We start from the raw sequence: 17,762 nt of genomic DNA on the forward strand, positions 1-17,762 counted from the left end.
AACAAAAGGTTTTTTATTTCAGAAAAACCCTTAGTTCTAAATTACTATTGTTCAGCGAATGAATTATTTTTATTTTTTGTTTTTTCAATTTTTCTCCTGTTCAAAAAAGGGGATCAAAACAAATTAAAACAAAATTTTCCCACACCCCAAAAATTATTTTGTTTGTTCAGGCTTTTTCAAATACATCAAAATTTACAAGTAAAGGGAAGAAAATTTTCCCACCCCCAAAAACCCCCCAAAAATTTAAATAAACCCTTTTCCCCCCAAACTTTACTTTTTAAATTTTTTAATAAAATTTTCCCAATTTTTTTTGGGTGCAAATCCATCTAACCCCCAACCCAAATTAGCCCCCCCAAAAACCTCAAAATCCCCCCAGAATTCAACTGGGTGTTTTTGGGCCTCCACCAAAAAATAAAATTTTCCCCAAATTTTTGGCAGGAAACCCCCCAAACTTTTTTCCCCATTTTTCCCTTTTTTTAGAAATTTTAAAAAGCCCGGAAAACTCCTTTCCTCCCCAAATAAAAAAAAAAAGTGGAAAAAAAAAAAAAAATACTCCAAAAACAACCTTTTAGAAAACCAAATTAAAAATTATAATCAAATTACTTTTTAAAAGGAAAACCAAACGAAATAAAATAAAATAAAAACATTTTTTTACCCCAATTTTTTGGGTTTTTTTTTTTTTTTTTTTTTTTTAAAAAATTTTTGGGAAAATTCCCCTGGGGACTATATTTTTTTTATAGTTTACCCTTTTTTTTTTTTTTTCTTTTTTTAAAAAAAACGGAAAATTTGTTGAAATAACCCAAAATTTTTCCCATAAAAGGAATTTAAAAAAATTTAAACATGCCCAAACAATTTTTTTTTTTAAAGAATTCTGTACTAAAGTTTTCGAAAAAAAAAATTTTTAAAATTTAAAACCTGGTTGAAAAATCCCGGCCCAAAAAGTAAGTAAAAAGAAATAGTTTAAAACCCCGGGTTTTTGGGAAGTTGGTTTTTAGAACTTTAAAATTAAGATGGGGGCCCACAAATTTCCCCTTTTTTCTCTTTAAATTTTCCCCTTAAATTTTGGGGGGAAATGTTTTAATTTTACCCCCAAACCCCCGTTGGGCAACCCCCCATTTTTTTTAGAAAAAGGGGGGTTTAAAAACCCAAATAATTAAATAAAACCCCCCGCCCTGGGGTTTTTTTCCTTACCGGGGCGTTTTCCCAAATTTTTCTTTTTTTTTCCATTACAGTTTTAAAATTTTATTTTGGTTTTTTTTCCACCAATCGATCTTAACCCCTTTTTATTGTTTTGTTTGGGTGTTCTAAACAGAGAAAGGGAAAAAAACCCAGGGGGCCCCGTGGGTTCAAAAAACTTGTGGGTTCCCAAAAAACCCCCATGTTCCAAAACGACCTCCCCTTTTGGGGAAAATCCCAAGGTCCGGTAAAAACAGGGGGTTTATTAAAACATCCTTTTTTCCCGGCCCCAACCCCCCCGTTCGATCCCATCTTTTCGGAGACCCCCCCCCAAACCGGGGAGGGGGTTTTCTAAATTTGGACCCCTCCCCCTTGGGGTTTTTTTTGGGGGACGGAAAAAAATTGAGTTCAAAAACAACCCTTTTTAAAAACACACCGGGGAGAACTTTTTTGGGGAAACAACCGAAAAAAAAAAAATTTTGATAACCCCCCATTGGGGCCTTTTTGGGGTAAAAAAAAACCCCCCGGGGGAAATTGGCAGAAGGAAAAACCCCAAAACATTTTCCCAAAAATTTTCAAAAAACCTAAAAATTTACTTAAAAAAATTTTTTTGGCGGAAAAACCCCCTTTATCCGATATAAACACACAAAAATAATCCACGAAAAAAAATTTTTTTTGAAAACAAAAAGTAATGGCACATTTTCAAGCCCTCGGTTTCCAAATAAACTTGAAAAACCCCCCCCCCAAAAAAAGGGAATTTTAAAAACCCTATTTTTTTTAAATTTTTAAAATTTACTGAAAAATTTTTGTGGTTTTAAAGACTCACCAAAAAACACAAAAAATAAAAAATAAAAATAAAAAAAAAATTAAAATAAAATGGTTTTAAAAAAATAAAACCTTAAAATTTCTTTTCCCAAAAAAAAGAAAAAAACCCGGCCCCCCAAATGTTCGAGTTAAAAAAAGTCAAAAAAAATTAAAAAATAAAAAACAAACAAAACAACCAAGGCAGGCCTTCCCACCTTTTTTGGTTTTTAACATTTTTTTAAAAAACAGTTATCATTGGGGCCGGTAATTTATCCAATTTTCTAATAAACACCTTGGGCCCGAAAGGGGGGAAAAAACCCCCAAAAAAATTTAAAAAAAATTGTAATTTTTTTCCAAAAAAATTTAAAAAAAAAAAAAAAAAAAATTAAAAAAAAAAAATTTTCCCCCCTACCAAGCATTCACAACCCCCCCCCCTATTTTTTTTGGGGGGGGGTTTGGGGGGGGGGTTTTGGGGGTTTGGGGAACCCCAAAAATTTTGGGAAAAATAAAAAACAAACCCCCTACAATTTTTAAAACCGGGGGGGGCCATTAATTTTAAAATGGAAAAAAACCCCAAAAAATTCAAACAAATAAATTAATATAAAATTTTTTTTTTTCTTTGGGCCTTTTTTTTAAAATTTCCTTTTAAAAAAATTTAAATTTTAAAATTTTTAATAAAATAAAAAAAAACCCCAAAAAAAAAAAAAAAAAGGGGGGGGGGGTTTTTTATTTTAAAAAAAAAAAAAATTTTTAAAATTTTTTTCCCTAAAAAATTTTTTAAAATCCCTACCCAAAACCCCCCTTTCTTTTTTTATACCCCCCCCCCCACAAAAAAAAGCAAACCAAAAAAACCTTTCCCAACCCCCCAAAAAACAAACCCAAAAAAAAAAAAAAAAAACAAAATTTTTTTTTCCACCCCCCACCCCCAAAAAAACCCCCCCCCCCATTTTGCCCGGCCCACTGCAAAAAAAAGGGGGTTTACAAAAGGGGGGGCCCCCGTTTCAAAAAGAAAAAAATTTTTTCCCGAAAAAAACAATTTTTAATTTTTTGAAGTTTGCCTTTTCAAAAAATTCAACAAAAACACAAGCAAAATGGGAACCAAAAAAAAAAAATGCTCTAAAAATAAATCCAAAAAGTTGATATACCGCGGGTTTTTCACCCCTGGGTCAAAAGAAAAAACCCCCAAAAACGTCGAAGGGCCCCCTTTTTTTCTAAACAGGAAAAATTTTTTTTGGACAACAAAACAAAAAATTATAAACATTTTCTAGAAAAAAAATTTTAATTTTCCCCCCCCCCCAAACCCCGGGGGGGGGCCCAATTAAAAAAAACTAAAACCCCCCTAAAAAAAATTTCCCCTTTAAAAAAACCCCAAAAAAAAGGGCCCAAAAAATTAAAATTTAACCCCATGTTTTTTTTAAAAAAAAAAAACAAACAAACCCCTTTTTTAAAAAAAGGGGGGGGCCCCCAAAAAAAAATTAAAAAACAAAAAAAAAAAATTTTTTAAAAAACCCAAAATTTTTTAAAAAAAAAAAAAAAAAAAATTTTTTAATTTTTGTTTTTTTTAATCGGTTTTTTTAGTTGGCAGTTTTTCCCCCCGGGGGTTTTTGGGTTTTTACCCCCCAAAAAAAAAAAAGGGGGGGGGGGGACAATTTCAAAAAAATAGGGGCCCCGTTAAAAAAAAAAACCCCCCCCAAAAAAAAAAAACCTTTTCTCTTTACCGGGTTACCGGGGCCCCGGTCCTTGGAGTAAAGGGGATTGGAAAAGGGGAAAAAGGAGTTTTTTTTTATCCCCAAAATTTTTTCATATTTAAAAAAAGGGGAAAAAAAACCCCATTGGTTTTTTTTTGGGGATGGCCCAAAAGGGCCCCCCAAAAATTTTTTAAATCATTGGCAGACAGCTTACTATTAACCAATTTTTAAAAGTTTCCCTCCTATGATAAAAGGGGTTTTTTTTAAGGTTTTTCCCCCTTTGGGAAAAAATTTTTTTTTCCCTTTAAAAAAAAATAATTTTTTTTTTTTTTAAAAAAATTTTTTGGGAAAAAAAGGGGATTAAAAAACCGTAAATCCCCCGGGATTTATTTTCAAACGGCCCTTTTTGGGAAAAATTTGGCCCCTTTTTAAAAAAGGGGGGGCCCCCTTCCTCCCCCCAAAAAAAAAAAAAAAAGAAAAAATTTGTTTCCCGGTTCTGGCCAAGAACGCGCCCCTGAATTTTTTAACGAAAGGGATAAAGGGAAAAAAAGGGGACCCCTTCTGGTCCATTTAAAACGCGTTTTTTCCCATTAAAATTTAAAAAAAAGATAAAACAACCACAACGGCACCTACTTAAAAAACAACCCACCGGGGGCAAAAACACGGGTCAAAAAAAGGCGCAAAAATTTTTAAAAATGGGGCCTAAAACACAATAAACCCAAAAAACCTTTTTTTTGTTTCTTTTTTTCCCGATTTCCCGAAAATTTTTGAGAACTACAAAACTCAAAGTCTTTTTCTAAAAAATTTAAAGGGCCACAAACTAAACTGGGGAAAAAAGGGGCTTTAAGTGAGACCTCAAAACGGGGTTTTTAAAATTTTTTTTTTTAAAAGAAATAAAAACTTTTATTTTATTTTTGCAAAACCACTGACCTGGGTTTGAAGGACCGGGGGCTGCCTGGGCCAAAAAAATGAAAAAACAAACCCCAAAAAAAAAAGGGAAAATGCAAAGAAAACCCCTTTTTTTTTTAAAAAATATAAATTTTCAAATTTAATTTTATTTTCCCCTAAAAAAAAAAATGGGTGGCCCCAAAATTTGTACTAGTTATTCTTGCCCTGGGGTTTTTTTTTCTAAATAAAAAAACCAAAATTTTTTTTATTATTTTCCACCCAAATTTATTTTACTAACACAGGAATGACCAAATTTTTTAAGGCTAAACCCCCAAAATAGATAAAAAATGGGTGGGCCGTGGGTTCCGACACCCCACGGGGGGTTTAATGGGGCAAAAAGGGCAAAGGAAGCTGGGATTTAAAAAAAATTTTTTCAATTTAAAAACAGCATAGGCCCCCGGGTTTTAAAAAAAAAAAAAAAAAACATGGTTCAAAATTCGGGCACTAAAGGGAAATTGCCCCGAAAAAAAAAAAGGGGAAAAAAACCCTCCCAGGGAAAAGTGCTAAAAACAAAATGCCCCGGTTTTACGGTTACTCTGCGGGAAAAGGGGGGACAGGCCCCGAACCACCCGGGAAAGGGGGGGTGCCCAATAGAACCCCCTTTAAAAAATAAAACGACCCCACTTTTTAAAATTTTCCACCGGGGGGCCGGGGGCCCCGCCTGTTTAAGAAAACCCATAAAAAAAAATGCGGGGCCCCCCCTTGCGAAATGTCTCGGCAAAACGGAAAAGGCCCCCCAAACAAGGGGGGGAAAAAGGAATTTATTGTTTTTATAAATTTTCCTTTTTTTAAAAATTTTTTTCTTGGGTTTTTTTATGGGTTATAAAAAAGAAAAAAAAAAAAAAAAAAAATTTTTTTAAAAAAAAACCCCAGCACTTATTAACCCCCCAAATTAAATTTTCCCACAATTTGAAAATTTTTTTCCGGTTTGTGAGAAAAAAAACAAGTTAAAAAAAAAATTTTTCATTTTGTTGTTAAAAAAACGAATAAACGGGACCCCCCTCTTGCACCAATAAACTAAAAAAAATTAACAAAACAGAAAAAAAAAACCCAGGGCAAACTACCTTTAACTTTAATAAAAAAACCCCCTTTAAAAAAATTGAAAGCAAAAAATTTCCCCTTTTAAAAAAAAATTTCATTCCCACCCCCCAAAAACCCGGGTGGCGCACGGGGCCCGGGGGGGTTTTTTTTTCTTGCCCCATTGTATACCAGTCCAGAAAACCCACGCCTCCCCCCGTTTACAATTTCTAAAAAAAGGGAAAAAAAAACTTAAAAAAAACAAAAATAAAAACCCAAAAGGGTGTCCAACCTTTAAAAATTTCCGGCGGGTTTTCATCTTAAAAAAGGGCTGGTTTAAAAAACCCCTAATTAAAAAGTTTTAAAAAATTTAATAATGGGGGGTTTTAAAAAAATCGGTGCGGCATTCCCCCTATTTTTCTTTTTTTAATAGGGCAAAAAGGGGTTTTGGGGTTGCCCCCCAAGGTAGGTAAGGGGGGTTCCCCGGGAAAAACCCCCCCTTTTTTGCCAAAAAAAAAAAAACCCCCCCCCAAAAAACTATCACCAACGCCAACGGAATTTTTAGGGGAGGGGGAAACCGGGGGAAAAAAAACCCCACCAACAATTTTAAAAAAAAAAGGGACGTTTTCCCCCAAAAAATGATGAAGGTAAGCCCCAGAACCCCCCCACCCCTTGGGGGGCCCGACGGTCCCCCCCCTTTTTCCCCCTCAAAAAAGCCCCCCCTTTTTTCCCCCCCCCTCTTTTCCCGGGAAAAAAATCCCGTAAAATTAAAACCTTTTTCCCTAATGAAACGATTTTTTTCCAGGGAAAAAAAGGGGGGTTATTTTTTTTAAACTGAACCCCGGGTAAAGTTTTTTGGGGCCCCCAAATTAATTAAAACCCAAAAAATTTTTCCTAAAAAAACCAAAAATTTGGGAAAAAATAAAAACAGCAAAATGTCCGAAAATGTAAAATTTTAAATACAAAACCCCTTTTTTCACCCCCAAAAAAACCAAAACAAAGGGGGCTTTTTAGACCCAAGAAGATCCCTGGTTTTTTTACAACCCGGAAATTAAACTCTTGAAATTTTAAAAAAAGGGGTTTTTTTAAAAAACCCAAAAAAATTTTTGAAAAAAATTTTTTCCCTAAGTTTTAAAAAAAAAAAAATACCCCGAACTGGGGTTTTACTTTAACCCAACCTCTGGCGAATCCCTTTTTTCCTTTATTCAAAAAAAATACAAAAAATTTTTAACTTATTTTTCAAAACCCCAAAAGGGGAAACCCCTTAAAGGAGGGTTTTCCCCTTGGTTTTCCCCTGGAAAGGGCCCGGGCCCCGGGGGGCCTTTTTAAAAAAAACCCCTTTGATTCAAAACTTAAAAATTTAAAAAAAAGCTGATTAGCTTATGAACAATCTAATTTTATCGCGCTAAAGGGGGGGGGGCATAAAAACCCCCCTTTTGGCTTTTCTTTTAAAATCCTTTTTTTTTCTTTTCCTCCTTTTCCAAGGGAAATTTTCCCCTTAACAAAAAACAAAGGGTTTGTTTTAAATTGGGGGGCCATTTTCCATCCGGAATTTTATTTATCTTTTAGGCAGAAAACAAATAAACCCCCCTTTTTTAATCAAACCCTGGTTTGAGGGGTTTTTTGGGGGAAATAACAAAAAAAATTAAAATAAAAAAAAAAAAAAAAAAAAATTTTAAATTTTTAAAAAAAAAAAAAAAAAAAACGGTCACCAAACGATTGTTTTTCTTTTAGCCGTTTTTAAAAAAGCAACGTTAGAATGTCACCCTAGGAAAAATCCAAGAAAAACCATTACGGGGAAAAAAAGTCCCCCAAAGGACACCCCTTAAAAACCAAACGACCCCGTCACCCTGAAACTGCCGTCGTTTAGATTAAATTTAAATAAAATTTAAAAAAATACAAAGGATTCAAAAACCCCCCCCAACAAAAAAAAAAAAAATAAAGGGTTTAAAACCCCGGGCCATTAGCGGGGGGGGCCTTTTAGCCCAATGTGCCGGGGTTTTTTCTTTTCCCCCCCCCCCTTCCCAAAACCCCCCCCCGGGGCCCCCAAAAAAAAAGGGGCAGAGGGCAAAAATTTTTTTTTTTCCCCAGACCCTTTACAAAATTCAAGTTTTAAATGTTCAATAAGAAATTTTAATAGCAAAAAAAAATACCAATAAAAAAGAATAATAATAATCAAATTTCATTTAATTAAAAAAAATAAAATAATAAGAATAGGGGTTTATCAGAATTTTTAAAAAAAAAACAAGATAAAAAGCCCACGAAAAAAATTTTACTTTATTGAAAAAAAGTAACAAAAAAAAACTAAACTAAAAAGGGTGAAAAAATAAAAATTGGTTTTCAACTAACCCCATTTAATTTTTTGAAAACCCCAAAAACCAAACATAAACACTGTGGGGGGGTTTTTTTTTTTAAACAATCCCGTACCCTTTAAAAATGGTTAAAAAATTTGGGGGAAAAAAAAAAAAGGGAGTAAAAAAAAGGAGGGAAAAATTGAGACCCCCAAAAAAAATGAGAAGGGGGGAAAAAAAAGGGGTTTTAAAAAAGGGAAAAAAAAAAGATGAAGTCCAAATTTAAAAAGAGAGAAAAAAAATTTTTAAAAAAAAAACAAAAAAAGTTTTAGGTTTTAAAAAAAAAAAAAGAAATTTTCAAAAAAGAGACAAGAAAAAAAAAACAAAAAGAAAAAAAAAAAAAAGAAAAAAACCCAAAAAAAAAAAAAAAAAAAAAAAAAAAAAAAAAAGGAAAGGGTGAAGGGGGAAGGTAACCCCCAAAAAAACCTTTGGAAAAACCCCAAAAAAAAATTTTTCGGGGAAAAAAATTTAAGGGAGGGGGTTAAAAAAAACCCGAAAAATGGAAAAAAGATTAAAAAAACAAAAGAAAAAAAAAAAAAATGATAAAAAACCCAAAAAAACTAAGTAAAAAAAAAATTTTTTTAAAAAAAAAAATAAAAAAAAAAAAAAAGGAAAAAGGGAAGGGAAAAAAAAACTTTTAAAAAAAGGGGGTTTTTTAAAAAACCCAAAAAGGGGGAAAAAAAAAAAAATTAAAGATGAAAAAAGAAAAAAAAGAAAGAAAATAAACCCCCTTTGGTGGCTGAAAAAACTTTAAAAGCAAAAATGTTATTGTTTGTTAGAACATTTCCTCGTTTCGAGTCAAGTCAGCGGAGTGAGCGTCAACTTTCCGCTGAGAGTTCTTAGAAAGAGCCTGTGAGTGTCAGAATAAGGAGGGGATCCCATGTTGAGAACTCCATTACCCAGCATGCCACAGTAGTATGAGCATGTGCAGTGGCCCGCTTAGAGGTTGTATGTAGTCATGCGGGAAGCTTCGCTGTTATGATTCATGAGAGATGTTAAGTCAAGTTGAACAAGAGCAGCTATCAGGCCTCGTCTGCTTATTACAGGATAAAGCAGAGATTTATGGTTGAGGCATTTCTAAATAAAAAATAAAATGGTATTGTCATTAGTTAAGATGTTATTCACAGCATTTACAAAAGTAAAGAATGACGCAAAAACGCACACATACACCACCCCACACACTCACACACACACACACACACACACACACACCTGAGGAGTCCTGCAAGGAGCATGAGGCTGAGAGGGTAGATGGCTCCAGGACCATCCCTGAAGAGGCCTGTGTGGTAGGTGGCCGCTCATCAGACTCCAGGACCATGTCTGTGGCTGCTGTGGAAGTATCTGACTCCTCATTGTGGCCAGTGGGTGCTCCAGCTCCAAAACACTGTAGCAGTGCCCCTGAGTTTACAATTAAGATACAATATTATCACACATGCATCAGTTACCCAATTAAAATGACCGTAACATTTGTTATCACCATATGAACTAAGCATAACACACTACAATTTATTTAAAAAGCTATATCACATGTAACAAAATGCCATGTCAGTGTATATTAGAAGTTGTTTCATTTAGCATATAGCGTATAACAATTGAATTTGCACGTGTTGTGTTGCAAACACACACCAGACTAGGTCACCTATGGGTGAAATTAGTTGCATGACATGATGCCTCAATTCTAATTCTCGTTCAGCAAAAGTAAAGACCAAATAAATCGTCTTCTGTGGCTGATAGCAACATATTAGCAAGAGGCTAATAAATAGCCTATAGCCTCGCCACTTACGTCACCCATAGAAATCTGCACACCTTTATCTTTGGCCCATTTCTCCTCTTCTTCTTTTCTTCTGTTTCTGAACACAATCTGGTCATAAATGTATAAAATATAAAAATCATAACTACTGTATGTAAATGATTTCTTACTTTTTATAAAATATTTGCATCAACCTGATTCTAACCTCAAATTATCTGACAAAACACTGTATTATAATTGTAATATATGCAAATGTTTTAATGAATTTAAAATGTATTCATTCTATTGTGCGTGTTATCGATCTGTTCTGTGTGTAGTTATATTATATATATATATCTATAACAAAGATAAAGCTGTTTAGACTCAGGAGCAACAGGACTACGCTGCACTGATAAACTACAACCACAAGGTGGCAGTGAAGCATCGAGGATCAAAGCAAAGTTTTCTGTTAAACACTTTGTTTAAATGTAGGTCAAAAACATATTTACACAATAAATCCATAATAAAACCTATAATAAACATTGTATTTCTGTATTTTTCATCTGTATTGTGCAGGAACCATATGTTTATTGAGAACGTGACATAATTAATACAAACGTCCAGATTTCTAAACAAGTTTCATGTGCACGAGTCAAACTAAGAATCTATGGGGAGTATTTTGTAAATGTCTTAATGCTGAGGATCCAAGTACTTAAATAGTTTAAGTTCTCTGGTCATTTTCTCCTACAATGACAATAAAAAGCTGTTTATTTCATGTGTGTGGGCACAAACACACTGAGGCCGTGGACTCTTTTAGGTACCTGGGAGCTGCCCTGAACCAGAAACCAGACTGAACACAACACACGCACTTTATAAGAAGATGAGGATTCACCCTGCTGTTAAGAAACCTATTTATTTTTAAAGAATAGTTGATTAAATGTCATTATCCTCCTAATTTACTTGTTTTTTCTTGGCACTAAAACAGATGGATGCATCATAACTTTAGTCAGTTTCTAGTTATTTCTGTGACCATCGTGGGTTTTTCTTTTTCTTACATGGAACTGAACCAAGGATTTTGTCTGCATGCGTACACCACAGGTCCAGAGTTTTAGACCATCACTCAGTGTCCTCTGGTTTAGTTACACAGATAATGAGCCAAAGCTTTAGTCCAGGCTAAACCAGAACTACCTCAGGATAAAAACAACATGGAGTGGACCGTGGCCCAGTCTCTAGACTTTAACCCCACGGAGCTGGTTTCAGATGAACTGGAGCAAAGTGAAAAATATCTGATTTCCACTTTAGAAAGAAAGAACCAAAGATGGCGACTGTGACGAGGTTATAGAATATATTTTGGGTTATACGTTGATTTCATGATTTATTAATTTTTTAACTTGACTAGTTAAGTTTGTTTGCACACGTTACCACGATAAAGTTGGTTGATTAAATACTTTCTCATTTGGTCGATGAAGGTTTAAAGACGCTTTAAGAGATGAAAGAGATGGTCCTCTATGGTGCAGTGACTCTGTGGTCTGTGCTTTAAACTGCACACATTTCAATAATAATAAAAAAAGAAAGAAATAGTGGGAGTGACCGATAGTGTACGTGCGATTTCCATTGTGTTTCAGTTTTGTACTTGATCTCCCGTGTATCGTCTTTAAACTGTCGACTGCAGAGAGAAGAAACTCTTTCACCAAAAATCTCTAAAAACTTTAACATTCAGGAAAGACAATAATCAAGAATCCTGAAGTGTGTTTCCTGATTACTGATGGATTAAAGACGCTACAGTGAGAAAACATCGTGCATCTCGACTGTAGATCACATCACTAAAATAAAAATAAAAAAAATGGGATAAAAGTTGAGCATCTAAATTTGGACCAAAAATCTATAATGTTCATTCATTCATTTATTTTCTGTAACTACTAAAACCTGGGAGTCCGTCCCAGCTGTCTTTATTTGGGGGGGAGAGGTTCAGGTGACTCACACCTACGACCAATTAAGATTTAACCCAACGAGCAGCAACATCCACACAGGAAGGATTAGAACCCAGAGCATCAGTAATAACCACCACAACCCCTCAGCTCATCTTAAGTTAGAGAAATAATAGTAATAAAATAAAAAAACACACAGAAACATGTGGTACCCTTTTACCCCAACAGGAATATATTTATTTGAAATTATTTCAAATGATAAAAAACACGGTTGATTAACATGAAATGACCACAGGGTTTCCTGGAGAAGGTGAGAGCGCGTACGGGAGATAAACGTGAAGGGAACAGGGAAGAGTGTGTAGGTCCACGTCTTATTCATTCACCCGCTCATTCATTCATTCATTTCAAACCTTTGTGCGCACCAATCACCAGGCGCCTCCACGCAAACAATTCGTCAAACCGTTGGCTCGTTGGTAAAAAAAAAACAAAACCCTGACACGCATCCATTCGTGGCCAAACATCCAGAGAAGTGCTACAGAGAGTCTGCTCGACCAGACCAGATCCAAACCATTAGCACCCGTAATCATTACAGAGACGAGACACACTCATTAGCACCAGATAAAAACCTGAATCTAACAGGTAACGTGTAGCAGCACAACAATAACATGCATCTGGTTGTCAAACATACCTCAACTCACACTTCTCTGGACGCACATCTAATAACAACCATCTGATTCAGAGCAACAACTTTGTCCACTATGTAAAAATAACACTGCTCTCGACTGTCTCCACTTCTCCCTCAGAAAACCAGCAGTGCGCTGTTTGACCGGGCGCAGCAGCGCCTCTAGTGGTCGGTCTGTGCTCATCACCTGCCCTGTCATACAGTCTTCAGAACAACGCCACTGCCTCAAGGGCCGCATGTTTGACAACTGGGCTCAAAAGAATAAGACACAACAACAACAACAACAAAAACAACAACAACAACAAACAAACAACCAAAAAACACAGCGAATGAATCACTAACCCTATCATATATATATCCTGTAGCAGGGTTTTTATCTTAATGACTGATGTTCAAGTGTCCGACTGTGAAATCTATTACAACCAATAATACTAATAAAAATACAAAACACTTAAATAATGGCGAGGCAGGTTAAAGAAATATCATGGTGAACAGAGACATCTCATCTCATCTTCTGCTACCTCTTATCCTCACTAGGGTCACAGGGGTTTCTGGAGTCTGTCCCAGCTGGCATCAGGTGAGAGGTGGGGTTCGCCCTGGACAGGTCTCCAGTCTATCTCAGGGCTAATACAGAGACAAACAACCACTCACACTCACACATAGGGTCCATTCATGATCACCAATCAGCCTAACGAGCATTTCTTTGGAGGTGGGAGGAAAACAGAGGACCTGGAGAAAACCCAGGCAGACACGACGACATGAAATAATAAAATACTGCAGCAGTTCATCCTAAAGATGAGAGTTAAATGACTGAAGGTAGAGTCCTCCAGAGTCACAGCTGACCCTGCTGGAGGTTCATGACCACATTCACTGTGGTGATGTCCTCGTCTTTGTCTCGGTCCTCGTCTTTGTCTCTGTCCTCGTCTTTGTCTTTGTCTCCTTCATCTTCTTTCCTCAGCATTCCCATTTCTTCATCTATTCTCCGTCTGCTCTTCTTGCAAATCCCTGTAAGAAGATGGAGACCAGTTTCCAGATGAATGAACTGATTCTCTCCAGTTCTCTGTTCATCTACCTTTTATTGTAGGAAGAGTCTGTGGTTGTTGCTGTTATTTTTCTCTTATTGATCTGAGCCCCTTGAGATCAACTTGTTCTGAATGTGGCCCCTGAACTTCAAATGTAAAGCCTCAAGTAGCTTTAGCTGCTAAACACAGTCAAGTCTGACTATTAGATATAAAATAAAGTACATGTTCATCACAATGTCCATTTAAAATGTAAAAGTCTGTAACTCACTAATCCCTCTGTTCTTCACCGGGACTCCAATGATGAAACCAAGAACAAGGAAACAAATACAGACGCCAAGAATGATCCAGTGGTTTCTCTTCTCTACAGGACCTGAAAGAAATTAAACTCTTGAATTTAGAGGAATAAACTCAAATGGGATTTAATTTAACAACACAACATAGTTTAGATTAATAACTTTATTCCAAACTATAGTGAAATAAATAAAGACCTACCAGACACAGTGGGGTTCATGACTCTGTATCCTGGAGACGTCGTCATGGCGACATCCTCTCTCTTCGTCACTGTTACAGATAAAATATAAATATTTTAATAAAAATATTTTATCCACCTGCACAGATCAGCCACATCATTATGACCACCTTTCTAATACTGTGTAGTTGTCCCTTGTGGTGTCTCATCAGAGAAGGACATGGGTCTTCTGAGGGGGTCCTGTGGTGTGTGGCACCAACAACACAACGTTGTGAGTTCAGTAAACTTACCAACAATATTGAAAACAAAGCCGACGCTCAGCTTTGGGATGAAGCATCTGAAGTGTCCTGTGTCAGACTGCTGGACTGTGGGGATCAGTAGAGTCATCCATCCTCTGGTCAGGTCCTCTTTAATCAGCTCTGCTCTGTTCTTGTATCGCTGCATCTGTTCCTCAGGATGATCTGTCCCACGACGACGGGAGTAGATAATGCGGTCTGAGACATGTGGGATGTCGGTTCTACTCCAGTTCAAGGTGTCGTTTGTTAGGTTGATCTCTGGATCAGTTTGACACTGTAGAGTCAAATTAGATCCTTCTGGTACTTGAATCTGAGTCTGGTTGATGATGGGACGTTTTTCTGGGGAAACTAACCAGAAAAAAACAGTTTGATCAGTTCATGTCAACCTGAGAATGAGGATGGTGTAAAACCTTCCTCTGTCACAAAGCTGAATCAATAACAAAAGAAATTCATCATATTCAGTAAAGAATCAAACTGTTTAGAGTCATATAAACAACCACATACAATCAAACGTGTCTGACACATGCAGATTAGTTTTATCATTTACTTGCTTTGTTTAGGTGAATAAAGGCAGCTGGACGTGTAGAATGTCACCACTCATGTGACATGTGAAACGTCTTCAAGAAATTCTCTATGTACGTCTCGGGCACCAGCAAAGTCACGTCAGAAGCCGCATCACCCGTTAGGAGTCTAAAGCTCTGACCCTAGATCACCCCTGAAGACTGCACGTCTGTTTAGATTAAATTTAAATAAATATATATAGAAGAATATCAAGGATCTACACATCATTCCAGCCCTCGATTCATACAACACAAAGACTAAACAACTCTGAGCTAAAAGCTAATATCTGAGTATTGTAATAATTTGTTCTCTCCATTGTTATCTGGGTACGGTAACTGATTGTAAAGTTGCCACCACCTTTGTTAAACCGTCTGGTTTCCTGGTTTAGGAAAGCATCAACTTTAAAATGAGCCCAATATAAAGAAGGCTCACTGCTGGGATTAATCACCAGCCCCCCCCCCCCAAAGGACCCCTCTGCAACCCTGCCACTAATGGCAAAGAGCCACGAGTGGTGAAAACACTGTTAAGGGACTCAGTGCATCGTTTTCAAAACGCACACAAACCTATAAACCACGGTGTTCACCTACACGCACTGCGGATAAGAGAGAGGATGAGAAAATTACTCGATGAGGGAGAGAGAGAGAGTTCGCCCGGGGCGGTGTCGAAGCGTCTTTTATTTTTCTGCGCTGGCAGCGCAGAAAAATACCTGATTGGCTGCCGAGTTGCGATGCCGTGACACGTGACACCAAACCAACTGTCGGACAGAAACCCTCGCTCTCTTCCTGTCTCCTCATCACAGCATTTACAACGATATATTCACGAATAAACACGTAAAAAGTTCACTAAGAAAGTTAAAGTAGCGTGAAATCCTACCCACCACGCATATAAAGCACAGCAATAATAATAATCACTATTCATAGTAATAATTATCAACAATGATAATAATTAATAATGATAGTAATGAGCGTGTCTAAGTAATAATGACACTGAGGAGTCATTTCATATAAACATATAAACTCACCGATCAACGATGCAACACTCACGAAAGCGAACAATGTTGTTACTGTCATTGTTAAAAAAATGTAATCTAATAAAAAACTAATGAAGGCGTGACACAGTATCCTTGCATCTTTAAGTTCCTCAAGTTCCTCACTGTGTGTGTGCTGTTCCTTTGTTATTTTCTGAACCATTTCTCCTCTGATCGGCTTCGCCAGCCAATCAGAGGAGCTCATTCACGAGCGGCGACGCACGACGTCACTACACTATGTCCCTCCGCGACAGTTCAACAAAATAATCTAATCCCAATTAATATATACACACACACACACACACACACACACACACACACATATATATATTCTTTAAATGATCAGATTCGAGCAATCCTGGTTCTTGAGTTTGGTTTAGTTTTTAATGTGACGTGAACATTTTCTCATAGTGTCAACGAATCTTAAATTCTTTGAGCACCGAAACTGCACCTTTGCAGGTTAAGACACAAGATTCAAGGTGGAGGGAGGGGGGACTAAAAGTTTAATCGGTTTGGGTGCCACAACGTCACAACATGTCAACTAATAAAAATAATAATAATGATAAAAAAAACTGATGAAGTCTTGTCGCAGCACCTGTCCGCTGAGTTTTGGTTTTTACTGGAGCTTTTTCTGACTTTTTCTAGAGCAGCTCCTCAGCCAATCAGAGTGGAGGTACGGAGCTGTCGGCGTGTGTATTGTTCGCAAGAACATTTCCTCGTTTCCGTGTCAAGTCAGTGGAGTGAGCGTCAACTTTCTGCTGAGAGTCAAACAGCCTGTGTGTGTCAGAAGAGGCGGGGGGAGGGGGATCCCAGGTTGAGAACTCCATTACCCAGCATGCCACAGTAGTTATGAGCATGTGCAGTGGCCCGCTTAGAGGTTGTATGTAGTCATGCGGGAAGCTCCGGACTGTTATGATTCATGAGAGATGTTAAGTCAAGTTGAACAAGAGCAGCTATCAGGCCTCGTCTGCTTATTACAAGATAAAGCAGAGATTTATGGTTGAGGCATTTCCAATAAAAAATAAAATGGTATTGTCATTAGTTAAGATGTTATTCACAGCATTTACAAAAGTAAAGAATGACGCAAAAACGCACACATACACCACCCCACACTCACACTCACACACACACACACACACACACACACACACACCTGAGGAGTCCTGCAAGGAGCATGAGGCTGAGAGGGTAGATGGCTCCAGGACCATCCCTGAAGAGGCCTGTGTGGTAGGTGGCCCCTCATCAGACTCCAGGACCATGTCTGTGGCTGCTGTGGAAGTATCTGACTCCTCATTGTGGCCAGTGGGTGCTCCAGCTCCAAAACACTGTAGCAGTGCCCCTGAGTTTACAATTAAGATACAATATTATCACACATGCATCAGTTACCCAATTAAAATGACCGTAACATTTGTTATCACCATATGAACTAAGCATAACACACTACAATTTATTTAAAAAGCTATATCACATGTAACAAAATGCCATGTCAGTGTATATTAGAAGTTGTTTCATTTAGCATATAGCGTATAGCAATTGAATTTGCACGTGTTGTGTTGCAAACACACACCAGACTAGGTCGCCTATGGGTGAAATTAGTTGCATGACATGATGCCTCAATTCTAATTCTCGTTCAGCAAAAGTAAAGACCAAATAAATCGTCTTCTGTGGCTGATAGCAACATATTAGCAAGAGGCTAATAAATAGCCTTTAGCCTCGCCACCTACGTCACCCATAGAAATCTGCACACCTTTATCTTTGGCCCATTTCTCCTCTTCTTCTTTTCTTCTGTTTCTGAACACAATCTGGTCATAAATGTATAAAATATAAAAATCATAACTACTGTATGTAAATGATTTCTTACTTTTTATAAAATATTTGCATCAACCTGATTCTAACCTCAAATTATCTGACAAAACACCGATATATTTAAAATATATGCAAATGTTTTAATGAATTTAAAATGTATTCATTCTATTGTGCGTGTTATCGATCTGTTCTGTGTGTAGTTATATTATATATATATATCTATAACAAAGATAAAGCTGTTTAGACTCAGGAGCAACA

The 17,762-nt window shown here is 36.6% G+C and overlaps 1 protein-coding gene across 2 annotated transcripts in view; it reads right to left on the bottom strand.

Annotated features, from left to right (window-relative positions):
- Positions 1 to 15,835, bottom strand: part of LOC125003709 (selection and upkeep of intraepithelial T-cells protein 2-like) — a 41,861-nt gene extending 26,026 nt beyond the window's left edge. Inside the window, exons 1-5 of one of the 2 annotated variants that reach the window (XM_047577821.1) lie at positions 15,693 to 15,835; positions 14,105 to 14,458; positions 13,838 to 13,906; positions 13,614 to 13,715; positions 12,995 to 13,328 (exon numbers count right to left, since the gene is read on the bottom strand). In XM_047577821.1, the coding sequence (XP_047433777.1) occupies positions 13,156 to 13,328; positions 13,614 to 13,715; positions 13,838 to 13,906; positions 14,105 to 14,458; positions 15,693 to 15,741 (747 nt within the window). In that variant the 5' untranslated portion in view covers positions 15,742 to 15,835 and the 3' untranslated portion in view covers positions 12,995 to 13,155. Of the gene's footprint in view, positions 1 to 12,994; positions 13,329 to 13,613; positions 13,716 to 13,837; positions 13,907 to 14,104; positions 14,459 to 15,692 lie in introns of those variants that run through there. The other variant, XM_047577819.1, reaches the window with a different exon arrangement.
- Between the last annotated feature and the right edge of the window lie 1,927 nt (positions 15,836 to 17,762).

This window comes from Mugil cephalus, chromosome 2 (assembly GCF_022458985.1).
Source record: "Mugil cephalus isolate CIBA_MC_2020 chromosome 2, CIBA_Mcephalus_1.1, whole genome shotgun sequence".
Lineage (NCBI taxonomy): Eukaryota > Metazoa > Chordata > Actinopteri > Mugiliformes > Mugilidae > Mugil > Mugil cephalus.